Genomic DNA, 27993 nt, shown 5'->3' on the forward strand with positions numbered 1-27993 from the left:
AAAAGAAAAAAAACTGCAATACCCCTCCTGTCCAACAAGTGGCGCTAACTAAAAAGCTGCGGGAATTCAGTTGGCTGTTGGTAGCCAGTGCTTGTTGCAGCTAACAGCAGCTCATGGTAGCTGAGGTTCCTACGGCATCATTTTCAATCAAAGAAGCAAGCAGGCCGAACCAATGTCCGAGTTTGTTTTTTTGTCCAACAAGTGGCGCTAACTAAAAAGCTGCGGGAATTCAGTTGGCTGTTGGTAGCCAGTGCCTGTTGCAGCTAACAGCAGCTCGTGGTAGCTGAGGTTCTTACGGCATCATTTTCCATCAAAGAAGCGAGCAGGCCGAACCAATGCCCGAGTTTGTTTTTTTTGTCCAACAAGTGGCGCTAACTAAAAAGCTGCGGGAATTAAGTTCGCTGTTGATAGCCAGTGCCTGTTGTAGCTAACAGCAGCTCGTGGTAGCTGAGGTTCCTACGGCATCATTTTCAATCAAAGAAGCGAGCAGGCCGAACCAATGCCCGAGTTTGTTTTTTTTGTCCAACAAGTGGCGCTAACTAAAAAGCTGCGGGAATTCAGTTGGCTGTTGATAGCCAGTGCTTGTTGCAGCTATCAGCAGCTCGTGGTAGCTGAGGTTCTTACGGCATCGTTTTCAATCAAAGAAGCGAGCAGGCCGAACCAATGTCCGAGTCCGTTTTTTTTTTTCTTTTGAAACAGCATTTAAATAGTTCCAGTTTAATCATAATGTTAAAATAATAAATAATAATAAAATAATAATATAAAAAAATAGTAAAATCATGTTAATTTATAATGCAATAATGTATGTAATGTAATAATAATAATAATATAAAAAATAAAATAAGAATAAAAGCTTAAAAACAAACCAAAATAAACGGTAAAATTACATCTTTGGGATGAAAAGGGTTCAGTGTCGGGGTGTCAAAATGTACAACCATAATGCGTTTCATGTTTACTTTTTCATTATTTGATGTTGATAATCATATGCAATACAATGACATATTTTTTGCATTTCAAGAAAGAAACATAACATAACTTCCTAACGCTGATGGCTTTGCGTGTGTCCGTGTCTTGTTACAGCAGAGAAAGGGTTAAGCGTGTCCATGGTGCTGCGTGAATGTGAAATTGGTTTTAATGAAAGTGTTGAAAATGTGCCGCTCGTCCATTTTTAATGCGGGAGAGTCGCCGGCGCGCTGCTAAAGCAAGCGGCTTTGACCCTCATTTAAATTGTACAACGCGCTATGCATTATTCATGGCAGACATCTTGTTTTGGTCTTTTTTTTGTGTGTGAAATTTAACACAACAGCATGTTAGCACAATCCATTTTTGTTTACTTTTTTTTGGGGCAATTCCTCAGATGCTAACGTAAGCATTGAGCGCACGGTTAAAAATAAATAAATAAATAGAAAGGTGTGTGTTTGTATGTGCGCATCAGTTAATTGGCTGCTAATTGGCATATTCATAAAGAAATGAAATATTGATGGCGCTAAGCAAAGCGCTAACACGTCTTTGACTGTACACCACTTCAATTATCAGCCAGAATTGAAGGCAAATCTTCTCCAAAGGCGCTGAATATTCATGCCCTGACTGGGCAAATATGACTTATTTATAGCCCTTGAATTATTAAGCGGGCGGAATGCGGATACTTAATGATTAATAGTGATATATTGAGAAACTGTAAGACATAAATATTTGTGCATCAATATTTATCCGACGACGGCTATCTGCTTTTGTGTGCTGACTCGGCGCCCGCTATTCTTTCGCGCGAGTTTACCGCAAACTTGCGGCGCTTTCCGCCGGACTTTTGGCTCCGTTTGCGAAAAGAGACGTTCGAAAGTCTGCCTCTTTCATGTTTCTTTTCAAACCTCAGTGTTTTTCTCTTAAAATAAACGCCGCATCAACAATCAAGTTATACTTGAAGCATTTAGCTGATGGGACGTAAGGGCCAGTTTAATTTTATTACCGTATTTTCCGCACTACAGAAAAGCCTTGAATTTTTTCAAAAGCTGACAGTGCGCCTTTCAATCAAGTGCACCATTTTGGCCAAAAGACATAAACCCAGCCATTACTGTAGCTTCTATTCTATGCACCTCATAATGCGGCGGACCCTACGTATAAAACAGTTTTTAAATAGGCAGTCCACTGAAGGTGCTTATCTGCTTGTTTTGTTGGCATTCCCTTTAGCACAGCTCCATCTAGTGGATGCATAACGTAACCCCAGCCACTCCTGCAGTTTATTCTATGAGAATGTACCGGCTGAGTTGAATATTCAGAAATTGGACAAGGAAGTGAAAATGTGTCAAATAAATCACTTTTTTTATGGCAAATGGGTTACATTACCAATCGAACGTTTAGAGTTTTAATTCCCCCTATAATGTAAATTAATAATAAGGTTGTCCAAACGATGCAGAAACCCCTGAACAATCATTGACCAAAGTTAGAAATGTTACACGAACCAAAATGTTTGATAGATTTTGGGTTCTTGAAATAACTTTCATTTCATCGCTGTGTATTTTCATCAGTAAACCTAATAATCTTAAAATAATACTATTTACAATAATACATACAATATATAATATATTCTGTATACAATAGTAAATAAATAGATGTAACATATGTTTTAATAATTTCCAAACAATAAATCTAATCACTCAAATACTACTAATAAAAAAAATTCTGATGTAGCTAATAATTTCTGTAAATTCTAATGTTGCTAGACCGTTTGAGTTCGTCGATTCTTTTGTCCTCATGTGGGTCAACGCCAAACGTTTTTGCCTGCAATGTGAGCTTATGACCACCAGGTGGGGAAGTTCAGCTTCCTTTCCCGAGCCCCCTTGAATGACCCTCCGTGAAATCAGTACTCACAAATTGCATTTTGATATGCAAAACGCTTTTTAAATGCATATGATATGCTATTTAAAAAAGTCCTTAATACGGGTAAATATGGCACATTAAGTCTTCTAATATTCTTAAGAGATTAGCAACGTGTGTATGTGTGCGCCGGGCGTTGGCGCCAGTGTGCGTGTGTGTGATCAAATATTAATTCTCCTAAAGTTGCTCTTTTAAGAGCACTTCTTTGATGTGGATGTAATTTTTCATCAGCCAAGCAGATCCGCTGCTGGGAGAGCGGCGGGACATGTTTCTTTGATGAGTTGCTGACGACGCGCGCCTCGCACAAAAAGATGGTTACGGGCTGAGGACACCGGGCCCGTCGGCCTGCGTCCGCTCGGGATCCGTACCCGATGCATCTCATGCGTGTCCGGAATCTGGAAATAAGCAGATAGAGGAATAAGACAGAGGAATAAGCAGCATAAGTCATTTTTTTGTATAACATGCGGGCCACTAAAGATGACTATGGGCCACAAATTGCCCCCGGGCCGTAGGTTGGACACCCTGTATTGACTCTAGGCCGCTTACTTTTACATGTCATAATTAGCAATAATAATATTTTTTTTTTTCCAATTCATCGCTTTTTTTTTAAAATATATATGTTGCCCTGCAATTGGCTGGCAATTCATTATTAACACATATTTGTCCACAAAAAATAATCAATATAAAGTCTCAGACCTGTTCTAAAAATGAAATCATTACAAAAAAATATTTGTCCGCAGAAAAATAAAGCGTCCTGTTTTGGGTTTACAGGAGAGAGCTGTTCCCAAAAATAAACCATTAACGTCATTATTACTAAATTTTTGTCGACTAAAAATAATCAACATGAAGTGTCAGACCTATTCTCAAAAAGAAATAATTATAAATAAATATTTGTCCACAGAAAAATATTCAACTTTTGGAATGGTAGTAGAGATGTGTTCACAAAAATCAATCATTAACTTGACAGGTAACGAGAGGTGGCACATGAGAAGTTGGGGGGAACCATTCTAGTGTGGGGGACAATCTGGCTTTTTAAAATAATGAAATTGAATAACCTTCTGAACATAAAATTTGTTTTATGGATCTGGAGTACCCCCTGAAGTTTTTTTTCAAGTACCCCCAGGGGTACTTTGATGGGCGGGACCTAACACCTGATTGGTTACCAAGCCAAGACAGAGATCAGAAGCATAACTGAGCATGTAGCATGTAGCCTTTCTTAGCATTTTTAGCCACATAGATCCAAGGCAAAACGTTTTTAAATGATTAATTTCTGCCACGTCGGCCATGTTGCGCTCCGTCAATGCAAGACTTCTTTCGAGGCACGTTTTGTTTTCAGCGCGCTAATGGAAGGCTCGCTGGCGGCTACGCTAGTTTGCGAGGAAAACTAATAATGATGAGTTTGTTTTCTTCAAAGCTCAGGGAACTTTCTACCGCGTTTGATTCATTTAAAGAGAATAGCCAATGACAATGCATCATTGTGGAGGGGGCGGGGGGCATCAGACCCCCCAGTGGCCTCCCTGCGCGCCTTGTTACACTCCACTCAGTAAACAAGGCTCCGGCTAACGACTTAATTGATTGACAGTCCTTCAGCTTTTAAGCTTCTGCGCTTTATTTGCTCAAGTTGGGGAAAGTGAAGGCCGGCGGTCACACGGGGGGGCCGATACGGACGCCGTTGGGGGAGGCGGGGCTGTCCATGGGACGCCATTAATGAGCCCCCCCATGTCAGATGCCTTCTCATCCAGAAAATAAGACAACTTCATCCAGAGATGCCTCCGGTCAATCTGCGCTATGTTAGCATGTAGCGTTAGCAAGCAAATTAGCTGCTAACCTCAGGACTTTTTTGACGCTTTTCAACTTTCCAGTCGGTCTTTCGAAAACAAGTTTGGATGATAAAAGTAGCATGAAAATATCAATTTTTCAAGTTGTTAGTTCAAGGGCCACTTTAGAGGCACTTTGGTACTCAAATTGGCATGCTAAGTGAAAAGTTTTAGTCTTTCATACTTGAAAGAAGAATATTGAATATTCAATTCTTTTGTCCAAAGATTGGTCGAGGAGCGCTGAGTCCATTATTATACATCAAGGTCTTCCAAACTTTTTCCTCGGAGGAATACAGAAAAATCAACCGATGCGAGGAGAATCTGATTCTTTCTTTCTGTCTTTTTTTTTTATTAATAATCAAGCACACAAAAATCAGTCTATGACGCAATTGCAAGTCTACGTTCAGAACCAAAACAGAACCATTTTTGAAGCACTTACTTGGGAATCATTCATACCAAATGTGCACACATTCGATCTTTTGATAAATCAGGATATTCTGCTCCAATGTAGGTAAATGTTTTTTTTGTATTTTTTAGTGTGCAATGTCACTGAAGAAAATGTTGACAAACACTTCAAGTAGAAGCTCCAGTCACCACTAGAGGGCACTGTGGATGAGCAATTCCTCACCATACAAGCCAGACCGCTTAAAATAAAGAACCAGCGTGTGAGTCAACGTTAAACCACACTTGTTCGAACGTCCTGATTACAGGGGCTTCATTAAATATTAATGTGTATAAATATATGAATATGCATGTGTTTTATCCTCTGCCTAAAATGACCATTTTTATAGAGGCTCCATTAAATGTTAGTAGTACTGTATTGAATAAAAAGCAAAAGGAAAATATCATTAACACTACAACGATTAACAAATAGTACTACTAAAATTAATTTCATTTTACATAACAAATTATTTCCATTTTGGATTTATTCATTCAATTAATGTGTACTCAATTCAATAGTATTGCTTGCAATCTGTGCAAGATGTTTTGGGGGGGTTACGGCGTGGAGCAACACATGTAGACAGACAAAAAATTAACACTTAGGCACATGTGTTTTATCCTCTACCTCAAATGACAAATTTTACTGTGGCTCCTCTATGCACATTTGTATATCTGCATTGGACTGCCCCCTAGTGGCCAAGGCCCGCACAGCAGATGGAGCAGCGCAATGAACATTGAATACAAGCAAGAAATGCAGCGTGAATGCAGATTTATTAAGAGACTGGATAACTTTGACTCATATTTATGAGCCTGGTCTGCGGTTACGAAGCAAAAAAAAAAAGAAACAGAAGGAGCCATCCAAAAGCGTCTGAGCTATTCCGTCGGCATGCGCTTTTGCTTTTTAAACGCTTCGAAAAAGGAAGTCCCACTTTGAATGCGACGCCGTTTTGATTTAAGGCAGGAAACGCCTACGGGGGGACTCTTACAACAATGAAAGTCAGCTCATCTTTCCTGCTACTGACAGCAACTTCAAGTCCCTTGAAAAAAGTTAGCCAGACCCGCTGGAGACAATTTTTGACCTTGTGCGGGTGAAGCGATTCAGTTTTGGGTTTTATGGCCGCTCGCCGCTCATCAAACTTTGCCCGCCATACTCCGCCCACGCACGCCATTCCAAAAACACAAAACCCTTGGCGGTTTTGCGTCATCCGTCTGTCTGATACGCGGTTCAGATTGGCTAGCCATCGGACAGAGTCTGGAAGATCATTGATGAAGAAACCCCCAAAATATTCTGGAATGGCACTTCAAACCAAAATGTCCTACTTTGTCTTTTCAGGCACGGAAATATTTGAGCGAAATGGTCGTGCCATGTTGAACTTTGACATGTTGTCACCCTCCAGGTGAAATTTCAGCTCCCTAGTTTGTTCTTTCAATGCTTTCAGTTTGATGTGGAATGGCTTTCATGTAAAGATCAAAGGACAAATTACAGCACCCGCTTGTGGTATTTTGACCATTTTTGACATTTGCAAGCCTTTCAATGACTTCATTGAGTGGCTTAGCCTGGATGCTCAAAAGTCATAATAGTCTAATTATGACATATAAAATATTACAAAATATTTCACTTTTATAATATATGAATATGCAGCTTAGCTACCTTTGCTTTGATCACATTTTTATAATTTTTGTACTTTAAATAAAAGTATTTGTGTGGATATGGCTGGGTGTTAAAAGTGGAAATGGCCCGGTCAGAGAAAATTCCCCGGACATCCAAGGGTTCATGTGTTAACACGGATATGGCTTCGCAGAACTTTTTATGGGTCTACAAAATTTGATTTCGTTCAAATGAAACCGGCTTCGGCGACTGAATTTCTCCCCCTCAAAGAGAAGTTCGGGTGCCAATTCCAAAGTTACGAGTTTCCTCCGTTTTTAAGAGCCGTGAAAAAGGTGAGATTTTTGGCCTAAAAATAATGCCGACCGGCCCTGATAAATCTTCATCTGCTAGCATAAGCGGCGGTTGTGACAGAGCCGCGTCGGCTTTGACAGGCGGCGCCATCCTCTGGATGGAATCCAAACTCAAAGGCTTGCTTAATGAAACGCCGAGCGGCATTGACGCGCTTTCATCCGGCACCCTGACACCGTGTAAATAAACACTCTTTAAGTCCGACATGCATATGGATGAGCCGCGAGATAATTTGATCCCTTTGAGCGCATCCTTGTCAGCGTCAGCGTTTCTCCTTCTTCTTTTTTTAATGTATTTGTGTATTTTCCACAACAAAAGTTTCCTTCCCTCTTGTCTCGTTAGTGCCACATCACATCTCGCGTGACATTTACCGTGTTGGCTTTCAGCGGGAATCTGCCGTTTCGCACCAAGGTATCACTCGGAGCGGAGTTTGCCTCCTGTGATTCGGCGGCGGAATGAAAGCGCCGCGTCGCCGCCAATTTCACATCACAGCCTGGGAACGTACGTATGGAAATGACCAAAGGCGAGCGACGGCGGATCAGGCCTTTGTTGTTTCGTGTCATCTCCGAGCTTCTCCTTCTTCTCCTCGCTCCTTTGCGAACCGGAATCGCCGGGATCGGCCGGCGCTGTCGGAAACCAAAGGCTTTAACAAAGACGCCTTTCCGACAAACGTGACACTGCGACGGCGTTCTTTTGCGTTGCAAAAAATAAAACAAAACGCACTGTACCGGATTTAATCGACCTTTCAATAGCGCCGCTGTCACATCACACTTTGCCAAAGACAAATACGCTGCGTTCCAGAGCGTAAAAAATACGTAAAACACGCCAAACAGAGGATGGTGCTGATTCGAAAAGCGATCGTTAAAGTTACCGTAATTTCTCAAATATAAGATGCACTTTTTTCACTGAAATGATGGGCAAAAGCATGGTTGCGCCCTATAAACCAGTCAGCCTCTATGCAATCATATTTTTGCCAAGCCCCCCCTAGGAAAAGAGAAACTTTTTGTGCCCCCCACTCGACACGCTGACTCTAAATAAGATTATTATCCATAACATTTGTATGACTATACCTAAACCTGTATCTTTTTTCGCATTAACAAAATAAAACAAGCAATATGAATCCATTTTTGAGAACTGTTAATCATTTTTAGAGCCTTTATAAGGGTTGCAGCTTAGTCTAAAACAGAGAAAAATAAATAAACAAGTGCATCAAAGTGCCTGAAACTAAAAAACATGATGAAAATTCTTATTTTATTGGAATTACACTTCACATGTCATGCCCACCCCGGTATTTGAAAACCACTGATCTAATGCAACTGCCCACCTGCGGTCCCTTTTGAAGGTTTCTTATTTTCCCCAGATGGGATTTTTGAGTTTTTCCCTTCCCCTTCTGAAAGCCTTTTGAGACTGCGCTGATTCAGGGCTATACAAATAAACTTGACTTGACTTGAATGGTTTTGAAAGTGGGGTTTTGAAAGCTCAATATCAGTTTTGAACAGACAAACCATCGTGTTTTTTTTTCAGTTGACACAATCACTTTACATTCCACGATAAAAAATGTTTCCAATACAACAAAACAGAACAATAACACAAATATTTACAATCGGGCATTCCAAATAATCATCACATCAATTCAATGAAAAAATACAGCTGACAGACTACAAATTAGAATAAATATCCAAAGTCATTTTTCCTTTCCTTTTATCTACAATATTAAGAATTAAGAAAATAAAGATTAACATTAGTTTTGAACTAACAACCCATCTTTTTTTTTTATTGCAATAACTTCAATATAATTACGAAATGAATGTAACAACAATTCTGAACAAGCAAATATTAGTAGAATTTATCAAGGAATAATTCAGAGAGAAAAAATCCAAAATAAAAAGGGAGGAACATAAAAACATAAAGAAACAAATATAAGTAAATAACTATGCTAGGGGCACAAGAATTTACATAAATACATTTAACTTTTCACAAATCTCTAATGACAAACAACCCATCATCAAACCGCGCTTGAGTTGTGCGGTGACGTCATCAGAGACCGCCCGCTACCACCCCCTGCCTCTCCCGCCTCCTGTCCAAAGCCACGCCCCCTCAGATAAGCCCATCCGCGCCGGAGGAAAGTCAGCAAAAAAGTGTGGAAAAGTCCAGAGCGAAGGAGAAGTCCAAAGCGAAGAGGACTCTTCAGTTGGTCTTACGCCCCCCTGCCGCTTGTCGCGGAGCTCTCTGCCGACAGCTTCTCGCTCGCCGGCCAAGTTGGCAGCGTCGTGCCCCGGGGAAGGAGGAGCTGCGTTAGCCGCTTGCCGAGCACTTTTGACTTGTTGGTCTTGGAGGTACGCTCCGTTCTTGTGTCAAGATGTCCACCGCATAGCTTGTTTCTTACTTAGGAGATGAAAAGACGTCATGGAGTCTCCGTTAAAAAAGTCTTCATGTCTGTATGAATTTTGGAGTGAGTTACTACACACGTGTAGTTTGGAGCTTGTCAGTGTGTTGCCATCATTGACTTTTGATAAGCGCACGTTCAGTGCTTTTAAACTTCATTTCCACAACAGCTGACTTAAATATGTCAAAGCTCACTGGCCGCTTCTTTAGGTACACCCACCCAACATAAAGCCGACACATCACAGTGTTCCCTCGCTACATCGCTTTTCGGTTCTTGCGGATTTTGATTCGTGACCATAACGCTATTTTTCTTACAACTCTTCTTCATTTGAAGTCAGACCAATCAAAAAGTCGTCATTTTAATGAAACACACACACACTTATATATATATATATATATATATATATATATATATATATATATATATATATATATATATATATATATATATATATATATATATATATATATATATTGTGGCGGACACTAGGACCATGTCTCTCACCCAGTAGGCATGTCGCTATGATCCTTTGATGCTTTGAACCCGTTGGCTTTGTTTTTGCTGTTTTGGACTTTGTTGTATCAGTTTTTGTGTTGACAAGTGAAGAGTAAACACGTATACTAAGACAGCATCGTGCGTTTCTTCATCTTGCCACAATATATATATATATATATATATATATATATATATATATATATATATATATATATATATATATATATATATATCACCATGCTGTGGCTACTGCGGGTTTACTTTGCTGTTTTTTATGCATTTTTTCTCTTTTTAAGTCAGACCGCTCTGTTGTGTATAGTGTAAAGTTCTGGCAACAATTAATACACGAAATAAAGGCTGTATACATCCATGCACCAAAAGTGCACCATCAAATAAATTAATGTACCATGTGTATACTTATATATATATATATATATATATATATATATATATATATATATATATAAGTTATATATATATAAGTTATATATATATATATATATATATATATATATATATATATATATATATATATATATATATAAGTTATATATATATAAGTTATTTTTTTTCAAGGTTCTGTGTTGCAGAGTTTCAGGAATTTATTTCATGTCAAACTCCCCCATCAAAATTTGATGGGTGGGTCCAAACCTGATTGGTTATCCTGCTCACCAAGTCAACAAAAATCAATTACAGAAAAAGGGATCGATGTAGAGCGATATTCCATATTCCATGGCACTATTCACCTCTGTTTTTTTGAATAGTCAGACAAAACACTATTGCTATTACAAGAGGACTTTGGAGATTGGTGGGGTCTCTGTCTCTCTATGTGGTGGGCGGTGAGGAAGTCACATGAGGTGATTTGAGTGTTGCCCCAACAAACGCACATGGTGTGTCGGGGAGTCCCGTGCAGCTGGCAAACCCAAAACATAGCTTAACTGCACTGAAATTTGACTCCGTGAGTGAGTGCTTAAGCCCACCGCCCCACAGCAAGTCTTAAGCTCAAAAGATGAGCTACTAGTTAGCATATTGTAGCTCTATTGTGGAATAGTTAGGTGATACTGGTGCCTGTCTGGAGATATGGCCAAAAAAATAAAATCTTGATTTTTATCAGTCTTTCGGGACGATTATGATTTTAATCGATTTTCATTGAATATAGCTAACAAACAAACAATAGTTTGATTTATTTGAAACACATTCTGTGGGAAATATCCTGTGCATAATTTGCTTAAATGCCAGAGTGAAGTACGATAGTTAGTAACTTTTCGACTTTTAAAATGACCAATTAATTGAATTAATTGGATTTTTTTGTCCAACCCTACCTTAGCCCTGAGCAACAATGATGTCATTTTCAGTCAACAGCAACGTGCAAAATGGCCACCTAATGCAATGGATTAAAAACTGATTGATTCTTTTCCAATTTAGATTCAAGAAACACAATATTAATCAACACAAAAGATGTTTGTTTTTTTCTTGCTGGCAGTGAATGAGTTAAATACACCCCCCTGCTTGCGCATTGAATCACACTCTTAATATTCATATATGCATAATGTCCCATAATATTGAGACGGAATAACCTCTGCCAGTTTTATTCCTGAATTGATTTTTGAACACGGCGGCACGCTACTGTCATTTGATGTGGCCATCACCTTTGAACTTGATTGCGCCGCCGCCTCTCAGAGCTTAACCTCAGCGGCTCCGCTGGGCCGGACGCGAGGATCAAGTGGGAGCATAAATCACGGGCGAGGGGCTCCAAACGTGTAGTATTTGTCATGATCCTCCAAAATGACTTCCCAGGCTCGGCAGCTGGCGCGCGCTGAAAGCTCCTTTTGTCCCGCCACTGTTTGTGCAGCCGTGACGCGCCTCCGCTTTTTGACGCACCTCCGCGTTTTGGCGCGCCGCCACACTTTGCCGCTTCGCCGACTGACGGTTCTGCTGCCGCCTTGCCCCACGCGGCGCCAAAATAGAAAGCAACGTCTTTAATGCAAAGGATTTCTTTCTTAACCGTATCTTTCGGACTACAAGCCGCATCTTTTTTCTAATGAGTTGAACCCTTTGGCTTATAGTACAGTGAGGCTTATCTGCGGGTTTTTTTTTTTTTTAGCCATCACGATAGAATCCTCTGATTCTACAAATGTCTGTATTTGTAAAGAAAATCGAGATTACATTTTGTAGCCATGTCGCCCAGCGTTAGATTCTGGCACCGGCCAATCACGGCACACTTCTTTCCCGAATATGGCCATGTGATGTTTGCAAGCTGCACAATTGTTCGATTGCGCGTCCATCGCTACTAGCCTCGATTATTTATCCTCTGCGAAGAACGAGTTGACTTCCTGCTCACAAAAAAGCTTTGAACGTCTCACATTTGAGTCTCACGGTTGAGATCCATCGAAAAATGCTTGAAGTCTCTCGTCAACAGCGAGAGTGCGTTAATGCCTCGTGGCATGTTCCCCCTCAGCTTTTCAAGTGTGGCCGACCCCCAATTAACCCCCCCGGATTAATCCCCGACTCGCCAATCTAGCGCTTCCCCGCTCTCCTGCGGGGGGCCGCGTTAAAGCCGGCACCCCCTCCTCCCTTCTTAACAGCGCTTGACTTTCTCTTCTTTTGTTTTGCAGCCCCGACTTCCTGCACGCGGGCCTCTCGGAGAGGGGAAAGACGGAAAAAGAGGCTTTTCCGTCCACTTCTAAATATTGTCCGTATATCGGAGGCTGCCAGCTGGAAACAATGGCCAGGAGATGCGCCCTCGCCCTCTTACTTCTTGCAGCGTGCGGCTTGGCTTCTGCAGGTACGTCAAGTAATTACGTGCCCATGGGGGGAGGGCACCTTAGGGGGTGCAAGGTGATGCCAGGGTGTACTTTGGTGTAGTTTTTTTTTTCTTCTTCACTTTTAGACTAACCTGTATAAACACTGTAAAAAAGTAGTTTACAGTTCAACTCATGCCCCCCCTAACTCCTATACGCTGAAGGGGGACGCGTTTAATGTTGTAAATAATACGGTTTTAGGTTAAAAAAAAATTTTAGCATGATTTTATTTATAGTCGGGGGGTGGCACGGATGACTCCAGGGAAAAGTCTATGTTTTTGCCATGTTTTGTGAAATTGCAACAAAATAGAGATTGGTATATTTTTTATTTATTTTTAAGCACTTTGATGCACTTTTTTTTTTTTCCAGTTTTAGACTAATCTCTCACAACACTAAAAAAGTAGTTTAGTTGTTGAAAGTTGACTTAGAGCATATTAAGGTGATATGGAACATTAAGTTAAACAATTGCTCTAAAAAATCATGCGATTATTAAAATGGTTGTCTAATAATTTGATATTTAGTTGTGTAATTTGAAATATGACATTGGTGGAAATATGTTTTTCAGTTGACATTTCTGAGCTTTTTGTTGTCGGGTTATTGCACCGTTATGTAAGAGCAGATTGACAAATTACAATTACACAAGAGGAACACTCTCATTCCATCAGGACTGTTTATTTGTGGTATGACTCAATGTGGTTTGGTGCACATTTGTGATCTTACCAAGCAATGGAAATTGGTCATTTTCAGGAAAAAAAAAAGATCATTTTGTGGTATTACCTCATCATAGAAGCGAACATTGACGCAATAGTTACAGATTTCGGACGCCCTCGCAAAGAGCTTCTAATTGAGGTTTGACTTGATGTTGCTTGTTACAAATCGATTTCCGAACGTCTTCATGATGATTCAATGTGCATGGAGCTTTCCGGGGGGCAAAGGTCTGACGTCTTAGAAACCACAAGGTAAATTTGCTTGTGGTTTGCACGCCTGAGAGTGAAAAGCAAAAAGAAAATGCAGATACAATGCTACGGCTGCACAGTAAATCAAATTGATTTGATGACTCCCTCAATTTAACAGTTGAATATTTGAAAATTAGGTGAACTCGAGATATTTGCAAAAGTGGCAAAATGCTGGATGGGTGCTTTACAAGACATGTTTACAATGTCGCAGATACTAAAGGGATGGCTGCGAAGGGCACTGGCTGCTAACAGCTAATTGACGTCCGCCCTCTAACTTGTACCATTATGGTAATAATTGTAAGTAACAACACAGCCGATGTAAAAATGCACATCTTTGCGTCAAAGCTCTGCTCATGTGGCTGACGAATCAAATCAAATCCTTAAGTTACGTTTATAGGACGCACCCATACTTATGGCCTTCATTTTTTTGGTTGAAAAGTATCTATATTCTCTCTATATTTGGGGAATTGTGTAAAATATTAATTGGCGTTTATTTCTCCGATTAAGACCGTAATCATCAAGAATAATTGAAGAGAACGGGGATTTTATTTTTTCGTCCATATCGCATGCCTTTGTTTGCCCTTTGGAACGATGACATCAATCTGCGGGATTTCCCACACTTTCTCCCGGCACGCCTTAGCAGATAGTGTATTTGTTAGTTGGGTAAAAGGGGATTTACATGGAAGAAAGCGCTGACACGGCAGGGTCGGGGAGCGCAGTCGGCCGTGCCAGCCCGTGATTTACGGCCCCCCGATAAGACAAGAGACGGTCACTTGGTGGACAATGATGAATGCGTGACATGTCCAGCGCCGTACAGTCCGCTCCCAGTGGCCATTAATAAAAGGCTGCGAATGATGATGTCAGCGCGCTCCGCGGCTTTGAGGAATGCTCGTGTTGTGACCTTGGCTGTAAGAAAGAGAGGCTTTTTTTTTTCCTGCTTGAATGAGAGGATCTGTGCTGCTGTCACCTCAAACGTATTATGGAGCTTCTTCCTCACGACTCCATTTCATCATCACAAGACGGCTTTGTCTTCTGGTCGGCGACACACTTGGGACTTGTCAGGCAAATGGACTTTTTTAGCTGGCTTTTGCATTGAGTTAACTCGTTAAATGCCAACAACGACTTGAGAAGTCCAAACATTCAGTCATGTCCTTTGTCGTTTTTTTCTTCTTCTTCTTAAGGAGGGGTCGAGGTGGGACTGATGGACTGGCTGTTAAAATTGCAAACTGTTTCAATGCCGTTTTTTGCTAAAATTGACTTGTTCTTGTATTTTTCAATTCATTTTACATTTTGACAACACCTCATTTTGCAGCTTATTATTTGCATTTAGCCTTAGCTCTAAAAAAACAAATGTGTTTTAAAAATATGAAAAAAATATTGATAATAAATGATGACACAAATTGGCAAAGAGACTACTTGACAAAAAGTAATGCAAAATCAATTATAGAAGCTCTAAAAATAAGGGATTTCTAGGTAAAAAAAAAAAAAGGTTTTGGGGAGAGCTACGATATGTGAAGTATTGTTTTTGTTTTGTTTAAAAGTCCCTTTTTTAAACTTATCAGTAGGTATAGATTTTTTTTGATTGGATCTTAAAAAAAAACTAATATTCGGATTTTTTGTCATAGAATTTATTTCTTTTAATATCATAATAATGTTTTCCGAACAAGATTTAACTCATTCAGTACCAGCCATTTTTAGACCCTGCTCTACCCTAACACTTGATAAAATTTGAGGGAAAAAAATATATATATAGATATAAATCTCGTACAATGTCACAATAATTGTGAATGTTCGGCATATTTTTGTACATTTTTCATGTTTTTTTATGTATCGAAAAGGCAAAACTCCAGAAATAATCACTTTTGTGGACAACAGTCCATTTGCATCCTTTCATCAGCTTTCAACGGGGCAATTTGGCTTGGCGTTGGACCCCGTGCCGCATCTGTGCAAGCGTTTCCCATCTGCCCGCCGGTCGCCTTACGTAACGAGCCTTTTTCTCTCTGAGTAACGCAATCCGCCGTCCCATAACTCTCACTGTGGAGCACCTCTCTTCCACGGTGCGGCTCTTTGCTGATGGATATATTGTGAACTCTTGGCCAGACGCTGAGCTTTGCGGGGAAATGAAGTCGTGCGGGAGAGCCGCCAGAGCTACTGACCCGGATCGGTATCGGAATGAAAGCGTTTTCACTGATCTTTCAAGTCCCCCACAATATTGTGTTTTGTGACAGTAGAAGCGCAATGTTTTCGAAAAGAAAGAAGAAAGCATCTTACCGCAACTCCCCAAATATAAGACGCACCTGCGTATGAAGCACCCTTAGTTCTTGGGCTCGAATTCTGGTATTTGTATGGAGCTATCTTCCAAAACTCTTCATATTTTCTTGTGGTCATATCAGTAAGTTGTTAATGTGCTGCATGCAAAAATAAGTGTGTTTCAGATTTACCACAAAAATACAAAGAAATACAAGATGTCTACCGAAGCAATCATATGACGTACAGTATTAATCGTTTTTGCTATCGAAAGCAGCTTTTCAATGATGTTCTGACCCTCGGAGAAGCGAGACCTTGGCACGATGTCATTTCTGAGTAACAATTCTTGGCTCTGTGTAGAAGGAAAAAAAATATCCTCTTAGAGATTTGATCTCCAAATGAAACAAAAAAGTGCCTTGTGGTCTTTTTTTTACGACTTGTGTTTTTAATGATATCACGGTCACGTGACAATAAGAGCACACGAATGACAAAGCGCTCACTTAGAGCTGCTGCCGAGGGAAGGACTACGAGCCCAATATGGGAAGTCGCAGATTACTTTATCAACATTTGAAGCCAACGTGGCATCAAAGCCGCCGTGGCATGGAGCCAGCATTGTGACAGGCAACACTTTCAGCACTCTTTTCGATTATCATCACTCAAAAGCAAAAGCGGTTGTTTTACATTTAAACGCACATGTTCATTTTTGATGCAGTCAAATTATGATTCATCAGTAGGGATGTCCAGATCTCCATCACGCCATTGGGAATTTGGTCCGAGCGCAACAATTTCAGAATCCAGGGAAAGGATCAAGCTTCATGGATAAGCGACACAAGTGTGGGCTCGCGTCACTAGCACTTGTTAGCATTTTAAGCTAACATTGTTGACGAGCTTATTCAGAATGCACATTTATCTGACACGTTTTATCTAACAGCACTGTTGTTATTTTATAGATAAACACAAACATTCATTTTGGATGCTATCAAATTATGATTGATTAGTTCATTTATTAGCTTTGCTCGCTAACTCGCTAGCAGTAAAACTACAAATAAGGACTACCTCATATCCTCGACCTCTTTGTTGCAAGTAGCTGACTTAGTAGTAAGGCTACAAGCATTTATCCGGCTATATTTTATCAAGCAGAAAATTCATGTTGTAAAGTTGCAGTTTTTGAACCGTAAGACGAAGTAAGTTGTCTTGTTCTCTTTACTAGCACGCTGTTGAGGTCTTATTCCCTCCCCCTTTTTTTCTTTACGACGTCGAGAAACACAATGGAAAGCACACAATCGCCAACAGCTGTCTCCCATTACCGACTCTGACTTCACTTATTTGTACGCCTGCTTACGGGAACCGCAGAAGGAGAGAGCGAGCAAGCGAGAGTGAGAGAGGAAAGGGGGTGGGAGTCAGTGGAGGTCCACAGATATGCGCAAGCTAGCTCTTAAGAGGAAGGTCGGCGAGATACCGGGACAACCGGGAACAAGATAGCAGCCGTTCACTTTGATGTGCTGGCAGAAGAACTGTGTTGGCGCAGTGGACGTGTTCTGTCATCCTGACACTACCTGACACATTGCATGACAGAAATAAACACAACACCTTCAGGTCACCCATATTAAAAAAAATAATAATAGCTGCCTCCATTTGTTAGACTTCCACTAGAGATGGTGACTCGCGAAAGACTTTTTGGTTCTTGCAACTTCACTTAGATTAGTTCAGTATAGACTCAATTCTGACTCTTCCTGTGGGACTCGTGAGTCTTGTGTGGCTTGCTCATTTTCTCTTACATCATGAGTGGGTAAAGTTGTCAATATACAGTAATTATTAAAGTATAAGTAATGCTTTATGATGTTACTCAATTGATGGAAAAACTAAGGATGGCGGAGGAGGGATAACGGATTTGGATTTATTTTAGATTAATCAAGAGAGGAGGGCATTTTATGTGTGTGTATCAGTATGTGGATAGCGGTCAGTATGTGAACTTTTATAAGTTTACCAGAACTGGAGTTGTCAGCCAGTAATTAACAACACTTCATTCCGTCATCACTTCTCTCCGGCTTAGAACCACTTAGAGTGAGTGTCATTTTCTGATGTGCCGATTGGTTACTTGACTTCCGCCACCTCCCAATAATCCCAGAACGCTTTGCTCAACTACGCGTATGTGCAAGCAGTTTATTCATTCAAATTCTATTTGAAAAGCAATACAAAAATATCACTTAATACTTCATTCTAAGTACTGAGGAACTACTCGCCTTTGTAAATCAAATTTTAAAATAAACGTTTGTTTGTTTTCTTCCATTAAAATTGTAATTTTCCACCATGATTGGAGAAAATGGAGATTTTATTTTTGCGCCATATCGCCCGGCCCAAGCGTGTCTGCGGCACTAATCGAGTGGATTCCGTTTCACGGATCTAAACGGCATTTAAAAGGTCACAGCATTTCTTCTCGAGCCAGTCAATCACGAGTTACGATGAGCACCACTTTGCACAACAGAAATAAACAGAATGAGTCGAAGCAATCCATTGACAAGTGGAGGTGTTGTGTGACACGAGGCAGCGCGGGGCCTCCCCGTCAAGATGAAGCCTGGCTATGTAAACAGCCCAAAGCGTCCTGCCTTAACCGTGCCTCAACATCTGCTCGGCCCGCTGGAAGGAACCCCGCCGCCGACTTTGTCGATTTTCAGCGCCGCGACCCATCCTGCCCCCCCCCCCCTCGCGCCCACGCCGCAACTCTCCGGTTACAGCGCTTGCCCAATCCGAAGCCTCGCGGCGGTCCTCTCCAGATGAGCCTCGGCAACCGCATGCGGTTTTGGCAGTTACCGGCAAAAAAACAAAAAAAAAAAAAAAAAATCAGACAGAAAGAAAGTTGTTTGCCATCCAAAAAAGAAAAGAAAGCCGCACGCTTTCAGCATATGGACGATCCCTTTGTGAGTTTGCGGTCGCGCAATTAAAGTCGTTACAATCAGAAACGAGACCAAGGCTCAGCTTGGATTTGTTTGTCGGCCTTCTCAAATTCCTTGGACAGTTTGTGCCGTTCTGATTTTTCTTTCTTCTGGCGGAATTTACCAGAAGATTCATTTATTGTTGTGAAACCAATTAAGTTGCTTAAAATTAAGGCTGTGCTTGCTGAGATGCTAATTGGAAGTAAATCTTTTTGATTGATTTTGATATTCCAGTGTACTTACAGTTTTTTCCCCATACTGCCACATGGTATTCACTTTTTGAATTTTTTAGAATTTTTGTTTCGTCTTTTTAGATACTGTACATTTGAACATGCAGTGGTACCTCTACTTACAAAAATAATTTGTTCCAGAAGTCATTTTGTAATGTGAAATTTTTGTAAGTAGAGGCTTTATTTTCATGTACATTTTCAAATACTGTACATTTAAATGTATTTGCAAATGTGTTCAAACATACTTGCAAGTACATTCAGAAGTATATTCTATTTTCTCCCATAATGCTATGGGGTATTAACGCTTCAATTTTTTTTCAAACTCTTTATTTTATTTATTTATTTAAGCATTAGACCTCCATTATACCAATATAATCAAAAATTAAAGTAAATGTTCAGTCTTTTTTTTAATGTTTTGTTCTTGGACAAATATGACATTTAATAAAAGTGACAACACATAGAAATTTGGGCAGTCATCTTGTCTTAGATGAATGCTGCGTAAAGAGCAATTGCGAATTTTTCAATTTTGCAGGGTTTCTGCGTAAAATGGTCTTGTTGTAAAGTGTGAAGTCTAAAGTTGGGGACTCGCACTTCTTTTGTTGACATACGAATGAAAGCTCTTTGTCCCAGCCTTCTTCCCTTTCTCTTATGCGCGTGTTGGAAACAAGCCAATATAAACACGCCACACACGTCTTTACTAGTGGGGAGGCGCGCGCTAGTCAAGACGGACCAACTAAGTCTTCACACTTTTTTTTTCTTTTAACGACGACGATTCCGGACCACTGTAAGAAGTTTTACGGCGACACCGGGTCGAGTGGAAGTGTTGCCTCGATAATTTCATTACCTTCTCGAGGCAGTTTATTGCAAGGGTAGCACAGCATTAGTCGTTTTATAAGTTATCCTTTTTTTAAAAATATGATGTTCTTGTGTTAACGCGTGTGCCATTCATGCTAAAAATATATGCATTTGTGCTCCAAAGCCATTCTGCTTTTGTGAAAATATCGCATTTACCGGATTTTCCGCACTATAAGGCGCACTGGGTTATAAGAAGCACCTTCAATGAATGGCCTATTTTAAAAATGTTTTCATATATAGAGTGCACTGCATTATAAGGCGCATAGAATAGAAGCTGAAGTAGTGGCTGGGATTAGATTATACATCCACCAGATGGAGCTGTGTTAAAGAGAATATCAACAAAACAGATAAGTCAGTCAAATTAATAGCCAATCGGAAATGAAGACTCAAGATTTAGAAGTATCTGAAGAATGGGGGAACAAAATACCTCAACATTAAAAGACTGTTTACTGTAGATCAGGGTACCCATTTTAAATTTTTTATTTTGCACATTGTGGTTAATGTTTCTATTGGGGGAGGGGGGTATGACTGTGAAGTCAAAGAAATTTTAAGTACAGTATGATCTTTGAAAATTGACCTAAACATGAAATCAGAGGCCAGTTTTTTCTTTTTAGTTTTGTCAGTGATTAAGGTGATTATTTTATTTTCACTGCTTTAACTAAAAATCTGTCAGCAATAGTAGATTTAAAAGGTAAAGATTCATCTTAGATCCACAGAGAGTTGTTGTTTGCTTTGTACGTGTTTTGTTGAAGTGCCTGTTTAGCAGGATGACAGGGGCAGCATAGCATTAGCAGTTGTCCTCCTACGCAGCGTGATTCACTGTGTGTTGGCGGCTTAAGAAGACGAAGGAGAAAAACGCCTCTCACCATCTGCGATGACTGCCGGTGTTTTTGTGTGGCGTCACCAAAACAAAGTGGTCAGGCTCACTTTTTGATTGACGCGCCAAGAAAGACATCGATGCCCAACGTGAACACGACACCCTTTGTTTTGTAGCAACTGATGTTAGCTTATTAGCAACGCCGACGACGTCGCCCCCGCAAAGGGGGCTGGGGTTGATATTGTCACTGCACAAATAGCAAAAAGTTTTTGCTCCGAGTAGTCTTGCTAGTTAAGTTGAGCTGTGATAGCTAGAGCATTGTTTATCAACTTCTGTTTATGCCACAGGATATAGTCGGGTGTGTTGTGGGAAATCTATTTTTTGGAAAACATAACTCGCTATTGCAAAAAAGATAACACTAAAAGGTTAGGTGCAAGGGTACAGAGTTATTGCAGATTTTTTTTTTTTTTTTTTGCCGCATACACTAAATGGCAGATGCTAACGTTAGCATAACGTAAAGACTTTTAAATTAAACGGCCTCTCCCAGTTTTTCAAATGGCGCCAAAGCAATAAGAATAACCATTAGTGTTTTTATGGGGCAATAACTCAAATTGTTAATTTTGTACATCTTTGCTTTCTAAAAATAACACGCTCATGATGTCACTGATTCCTAAAAAGAAAATGTTATGTTGAAAACATGGTAATAAATCAAGTATTACCAGGGTCGTTGATGTTTTCATAGCATCATTTAGACTGCCAACTGTGACTGCTGCACCTGTCTGTTTCACAAACAAATTGAATGTTCCTAAAAAGACAAGATACACGCTGTTAAATTTAGATTTTTTTTCAATAGCATTATAATTCAGATCACTTTTTGAATGTATGTTTATCCTATTGTTTTCTAAACAGAAAAACTATGTCGTTCTTTCTCAAAAAGATAACAGTTTAAAGTAGTATAGATGCCATGAATGTAGCATTTTGGTTTAAAACTCAAATGTTTGCTCATGTCTCTGACCTGTTCCCCAAAAGAAGACAAACAATCACCATTGCATATTGCCGAAACGGAAGTATTAAATGTGATTTTTATTGATGTCGTTTGGCTTTTTTCACAGCATGATGCAAAGCGTACAAACTGTTACTGCTGCATCTTTTTCTGAAATGACAAGCCACTGATGAAATAATTACATCATAATTCTATATTTTGAGAAAGAATTCAATGTTTTAATAGCTTATAGCCCTTTCATAAACAAGATAAACTACTAATGATTCACTTTTCCAATGTTTCCTAATTATTGCAACCTTTCTGAACAAGAAAAAAAAAACATATTTTAAGTTCGCTTTTGGTCCATTATATTGTGCATTTGGTTAGTGATGGTCTTATCTGCCCCTCTCATTTCCTGACAGAAAGACCAATGATAAATGTTGGACTTTACTTAAAAGAAAAGATTTACACTGTCAAACATGATCGTGATCATTTTTGCACTTTACGAGTATTTTACACTTTTTTTTAACAAGTTCCCTCACCGAGGAGACACGCCCTTCTGCCCGCTCGCTTCGTCCCCTCCCAGCTTCCGTTTCTCGTGTCTGCACTTTGTTTTACGGTAGATAAATCCTTTTGGCGACGTGAACCTCCTTAGCCCCTTCTAAGGGGCTTTGCTAGCTTCCTGGACTAGCGGCTTGCGGTACGGGGGCTAGCAAGGGTTTCGCCTGATTGTGTGCTTCTTAAGAAAATACTTTTTTTTTAACAGTCCCCCTGTGGCAGCAAAGTGGGCAGGAGATGTTTCATTTTGCGTGGGAACGATGCCCCGCAGTGCAACAGAAAAAGAGGCCAGAGGATCAGTTTAATCCTTAGCGGGAAGCAGGGAGGAGATCTATTGAAGTTTTGCAATAATAATTCATATTCCCTGTAATTAAAGTGGCCTTATTAAGGATTTGCCCGTTTGGATCCTGTGCTTTTTGGGCCTCAACATCCACTACTAGTAAACTTAATCATTCTTTTCATTCAGGAAAATACTTTACTCCTTAAATTCAGGCTTATACTGCTACTATACGAATAATAATAGACAGCATGTACACAATACGCACTTTTCGTGATGCAATGACTGAAATGCTTTTATGCTGTATTACTATTATAATGCTACTAATTATTATACTAGTCAATAGTGTCATATTATTGTTTGATTAAAAAAAACGTTGCTTGCCATACTGTGTGTGTGCACACACACACACACACACACACACACACACACACACACACACACAGTATGGAGCCTTGCAATGCTACTCCCACTATGTTACTGCTAGCACTATGCTACATTGTTATTTTGAAGCAACACAATCAGGGCACTGAGTTCAAGGCAAGTTTTTGCATGCACACAGGGAGTGGGAGTGGAGCCTTTTTTGTGCATGTGTGTACGTGTGCGCGTGCGTCTGTTTGTTTATCTCGGGAAATGGCTTTGTGGGAATATCTGACTCGTCCCAAACTGGCACACAGCAGCTGACATCACTTCCTGTTTCCAAATCTTGGCCGGGCGCCACCCTTTAAGGAAGCAACAGAGGCCCTCCCGCGTCCTTGCGCTTGTCACTTGCCTCATATTGTTGTTTTCTTTTGTTGTCCTGTTGAGACCTGAGCAGGCCATTTTGTTCCTTAATGACAACAATTAAAAAAAAAAAAAAAAGATTTAGTGGTGTCCTACCTTTATGTGATGCTATTATTACATTTGCAAATGCAACCCCCAAATACTATGCTACTATACTATGCGATTCTATTGCAGAAATGCTATGATTAATTAATATTATTATTTTGCTATATTACTACGCGACTATATGATGCTAGTGAGTTCCCGTTCATATACCATGTCCTTAAACTATTGTTTTTTTTTTTTTTTTACTATCAATATGCTGCAACTTCAGTTGCTGCTATGTGGCTCCCATTATGCTCTCATTTGTACTTTTCTACTAATGCAGTGCTACCAGAGCAAAATGGCTTACTCATGGAAAGTGCCATCGCACTGACACGGAGCGAAAGTCAACAAGTGAATGTGTGCCCACTCCAAAATTTTTGCTTTCGGATGGATGGTGACATCTCAACGCCTAGACCTTTATTTACCTCCCCCAAGGAGCTTCGATCTGAATGATTGCGTGGGTTGCCGGGTTTGTTTGTTTGTCTGAGACTTCCTGTCTGCTGTGCGGTTGTTATATACGGTAGCAACCTGGATTTTTTTTTTTTTCGTAGAGGATGTGGCCTTTAATGTCATTTCCACTAGTTTTTAAATGTTATTTATGAACCAGTTCGCATTTAACTTCTGCGTTCAAAGGCATTTTCATTAAGCTTTTCACAATATTATTGATATATTCTTATACTACACTTAATTACCCTAGTTTTGAGAAAAAACAATTCAAAGTTTTGCCACATTCATCTTTCAATGGTACGCATTGTCTGCTAACACCTTTTTCATTACACTTCAATTACAATCCATTTATATTTATTATATTATATTTATTTATCCATTTATAGGACGCTCCTGTACTTTGGGCCTTCATTTTTAAGAAAAAAAAGGGTGCTATACTGTAAATTAAAATAAAAAAATAAGTTCAACTATAGATATCACAATACTAAACACTCTTAGGGGCTATCCTAATGTCACATCATGGAATATGCTAAAATAGCATTAGAATAGCAATTTCATTGAGACTATTACCTTCATGTTTTGACACTAAGACATTTGGCCAGCATTGAAGTCATCTTTGGGCCTTCAAAACAGGGACTTTTTACTGACCCAACATAGGACGTAGTAATGGAAGAATAATAGTTGACGGCACGGAAAGCGTAAACAATAGCATTGTATTCTTCAAAAAAGGGGGGGTTAAAAAAAAATCTAGTGAGTGGACTGGAGCACATGCTGGCTCACGCTGGGAGATTCTAACATTGAAAGCTTGCCTCAAATCATTTCCAAATGTTGCAACCTCGCCATGTTTTTTCTAAGCCGAACGGGGGCCTCGGCGGGCTCAAAGGCAAAATATGACACCCCCTCCTCCCTAAAAAAAATTCACCATGGCCCCCGCCCAAGTGCAAAGACTTTCCCGGAGGGAAACAGTTGTTTGTTGCCTCCGTCCAAATTCTCAGCGCCACGTTTCTATGCCTGGCTCTCTGCTGTGGGTCAAGCGGGTCGCTTAAAGACGCTTTTGCACCTTTGCGGCAGACCAGGAGGAAGCGCGGCGTCATGCAAGAGCCAACATGAGTTACTGTATCTTCCCGGCATTCACGCCACACTGAAAAGCGAAATAATCACCGTTGATTATTTAGATTGGGTCTCCGAGCAGCGCGTATGTGGAATCATTTTAAATTTGTCATTTTTCTTGTTATGCTTCATTCTCTTTCTTCCTCTATTCTTTTGGTAACATGAAATTATTCAAAGAATGTCCGCTTCATTTTTTTATGTTTTGTTTTGTTTTTCCTTTTGACTTTATTGGCAAAATTGGCCTGGCTGTTAAGCCTTTTTTGTATTTCTCGTTTATGATTTTTTTTTTTTCCTGTTTTCTCGCAGCCTACATAACACATCCATCCATTTCATGGTACTTGACCTGTTCTGATCCCCGTCAGGTGCTTTTTGATTTACGCCATCTTGAGTTGAATTCCGCACCTTTTTATAGCCTGTTTTTGAGCGGCGTGAAGTCATTCCGTGATGTTTGTCAGGTGTCCAAGGTAACAGATGGCGCACAAAGCTCAGGTGCGATGATGAGGAGAGAGTGACGTCTGCCTCGCCTCGAGGGAAAATATGACCAAATCAAGAAATTAAGCGGTTGGAGAGCGCCATTTTAGCGTGTGTGTTTACTGCACATGAAACCGCCTGTAAACGCTCAGACTGGGTGACGCTACATTGTTTGGAAGAGAAAATATCCCTGGCTTATTATTACTTTTTTCACTTGACCACACTATTTGCTCATTTACGACGATGCCTGCTGTAAACTTGATTCTTTGGGGTTTTTTTCTTCCATCGCAGGGCCGTTGTTCCGCAGCCCCTGCGAGCTACTGCCGGTGGGCTCGGCTCACCCCGTGCAGGCCATGAGCAAGAGCTTCACGGTCATGGCGGGCTGCGCCAGCCGGGGCACCGCCGGCCTCCCCCAGGAAGTCCACGTGGTCAACCTGAGAGGCGCCGCGCCCGCTCCGAGACCCGGCAGCACCCTCGCAGAGGTCAGCACATTACATACAGCTCTTTTTTTTTTTTAAATGCATATATTTTTTCAAATGTTTTCAAGTTTGGCTAAAGGAGTGTCTAAAAACGGCTGGTAATAAACAATCACCCAATTAATTACTTAATTAGCTTTAGCAAAAGTAATTGATTACTTCAATACCTAAAGTAATACTTTGGTCAATCACTTAAATACCAAAGTAGTTGATTAGTACATAATTACCAAAAGTAATCGATTTCCTACTTCCAGCCATTTTTAAAACCTCCTATATAAAAAATAAAAGGGTTTAAAAAATGCAAAGCGTAAGTATCTGGTATTGAATGTCTGTAATCTTCAAAGAAAAAAAAAAGTCAGAACACGTTTTTGGCATTGAATGAGTTAATGACCACACTAGGAAGTTCTCTGAAAAAAAACTCGCATTTCTTGGTTATTAGGAACGTAAATAACAAAAAAATGACAACAACAACAAAAACACCAAAAATGTTGTATTTATAAACCTAAAAAATAACCCAATAACATCCTAAATAAATACTGTTTGCATTCCAATTAAAAAAAAGGGAAAAACAAAATATTGTATTAGCAAAAGACGGTTTTACCACAAAAAAAAAGTAAATACAAAAATTAAAAGAAACAAAATTAAAATAGTACTTTTTATTATTATTATTAGGATGACTCCTGGACGCCTCCCTGGGAAGGTGTTCCAATCAAAAGGGTTCTCGACCCAGGCCTAGTCTACTGACCTTTGCACACTTAAGTGCACACTGGGTTTTAATCTTGCAAAAGCCACATTCTGGAAGAGCTCAATGATCGCGTCTGAATGTGGAAGCGGTAGCTGGCGACAGCTTGAAGATGTCCTCGAGGTGCTTGCGGCCGAGGCCTGGTGAAAAAAACAAAAAAAAAAAAAAACCTCGTCCGGAACACTAAAAACCGCAACGCGCGTGACAGCTAGCAGATGGGAATTTGCAAACGCACGGCACACTTGCAAAATTCGGCCGCGACGTGTGCGGCCGTCACTACTTTTCCGCGACGGCGCGCAACTTTACGTTTGGAGAACGCGCGGATGGAAGCGAGCCAAAGACACGTGACTGGCAGCTGGCCCGACGCCGCTCATTAGGTGAGAGGCGACACCCCAGCTGCTGGATTTAGTGCTCCGCTCCCAGCGGCCCAAGAACAACACCGGCCTCGCGCTGGAAATGTGCTCAGCGTTCAGCGTGACGTGACGTACGCTAACTGTGCTCTGACCTGCTCACGACCTCCGACAAACCATAGCAACGCACCACCAGCTGTTTGCGTCTTATAAAATCCCATCAGTCTTTTGATTTAGTATCGATCTCCAAAAATCCTTTCTGTGCTCAAAAGCTTGCCACATAGTGGAATTCTAATGATTACCTTTTGCTAGCATTTTATCAACTCCCATTAGCCATTTTATCCACTCTCGTTAGCCTTTTCGTGTGTCTTACGAAAGTAGCGGACTTGTCCGAGTGCAAGTCGACCTTGATCCCCCCTTTTTACTTCAATTTGGGAGAATTTGACAAAAATGCAATATAAGACTACCCCTGAATTTAGTGGTTACATAGATCATGGCTGTCCAACTATGACAAATAAAGTGTGTTATGAAAATGACGAAAAAACGCTACTTTTAGATTAAATTCTTCATCGTATATCGAATAACATACTGTTGCGGTTGATTTGAAGTTTCAATGCTTTATTTTTTGACACAGCTGAATATTAATTTGTCAAAATCATCATCACTATCTGACACGCCAAGCGGCCCCTCGCATTTTACACCCGAACGTCCTCTCCATCTCCTCAACGTCCACCTCCTCGTCAGTTGTCAGTCATCCTCGTCGCTCTTCCGCGGGTAGTCATCTTTGGACCTATCTAATTTGTTTAAAATGGAGGTCTTCAGAGATGATTTGCTGATTATCTTACTTGGGATTTTCTTGGTATGTTTTTCAATTTCAAAAGGTACTTTAATTGATTGACCACATTCC

The 27993-nt window shown here is 40.3% G+C and overlaps 1 protein-coding gene across 1 annotated transcript in view; it reads left to right on the plus strand.

The window, feature by feature from the left end:
* The first annotated feature begins 9212 nt into the window (after positions 1-9212).
* The window catches only part of tgfbr3 (transforming growth factor, beta receptor III), a 42458-nt gene continuing 23677 nt past the window's right edge, over positions 9213-27993 (plus strand). The window contains exons 1-3 of the mRNA XM_088426418.1: positions 9213-9422; positions 12583-12752; positions 25810-26000. Of these exons, the coding sequence (XP_088282544.1) occupies positions 12692-12752; positions 25810-26000 (252 nt within the window). The 5' untranslated portion in view covers positions 9213-9422; positions 12583-12691. The remainder of the gene's footprint in view (positions 9423-12582; positions 12753-25809; positions 26001-27993) is intronic.

Source organism: Hippichthys cyanospilos, chromosome 10 (assembly GCF_059441005.1).
Source record: "Hippichthys cyanospilos isolate Australia breed blue-spotted pipefish chromosome 10, RoL_Hcya_1.0, whole genome shotgun sequence".
In the NCBI taxonomy this organism is placed as follows: Eukaryota; Metazoa; Chordata; class Actinopteri; order Syngnathiformes; family Syngnathidae; genus Hippichthys; species Hippichthys cyanospilos.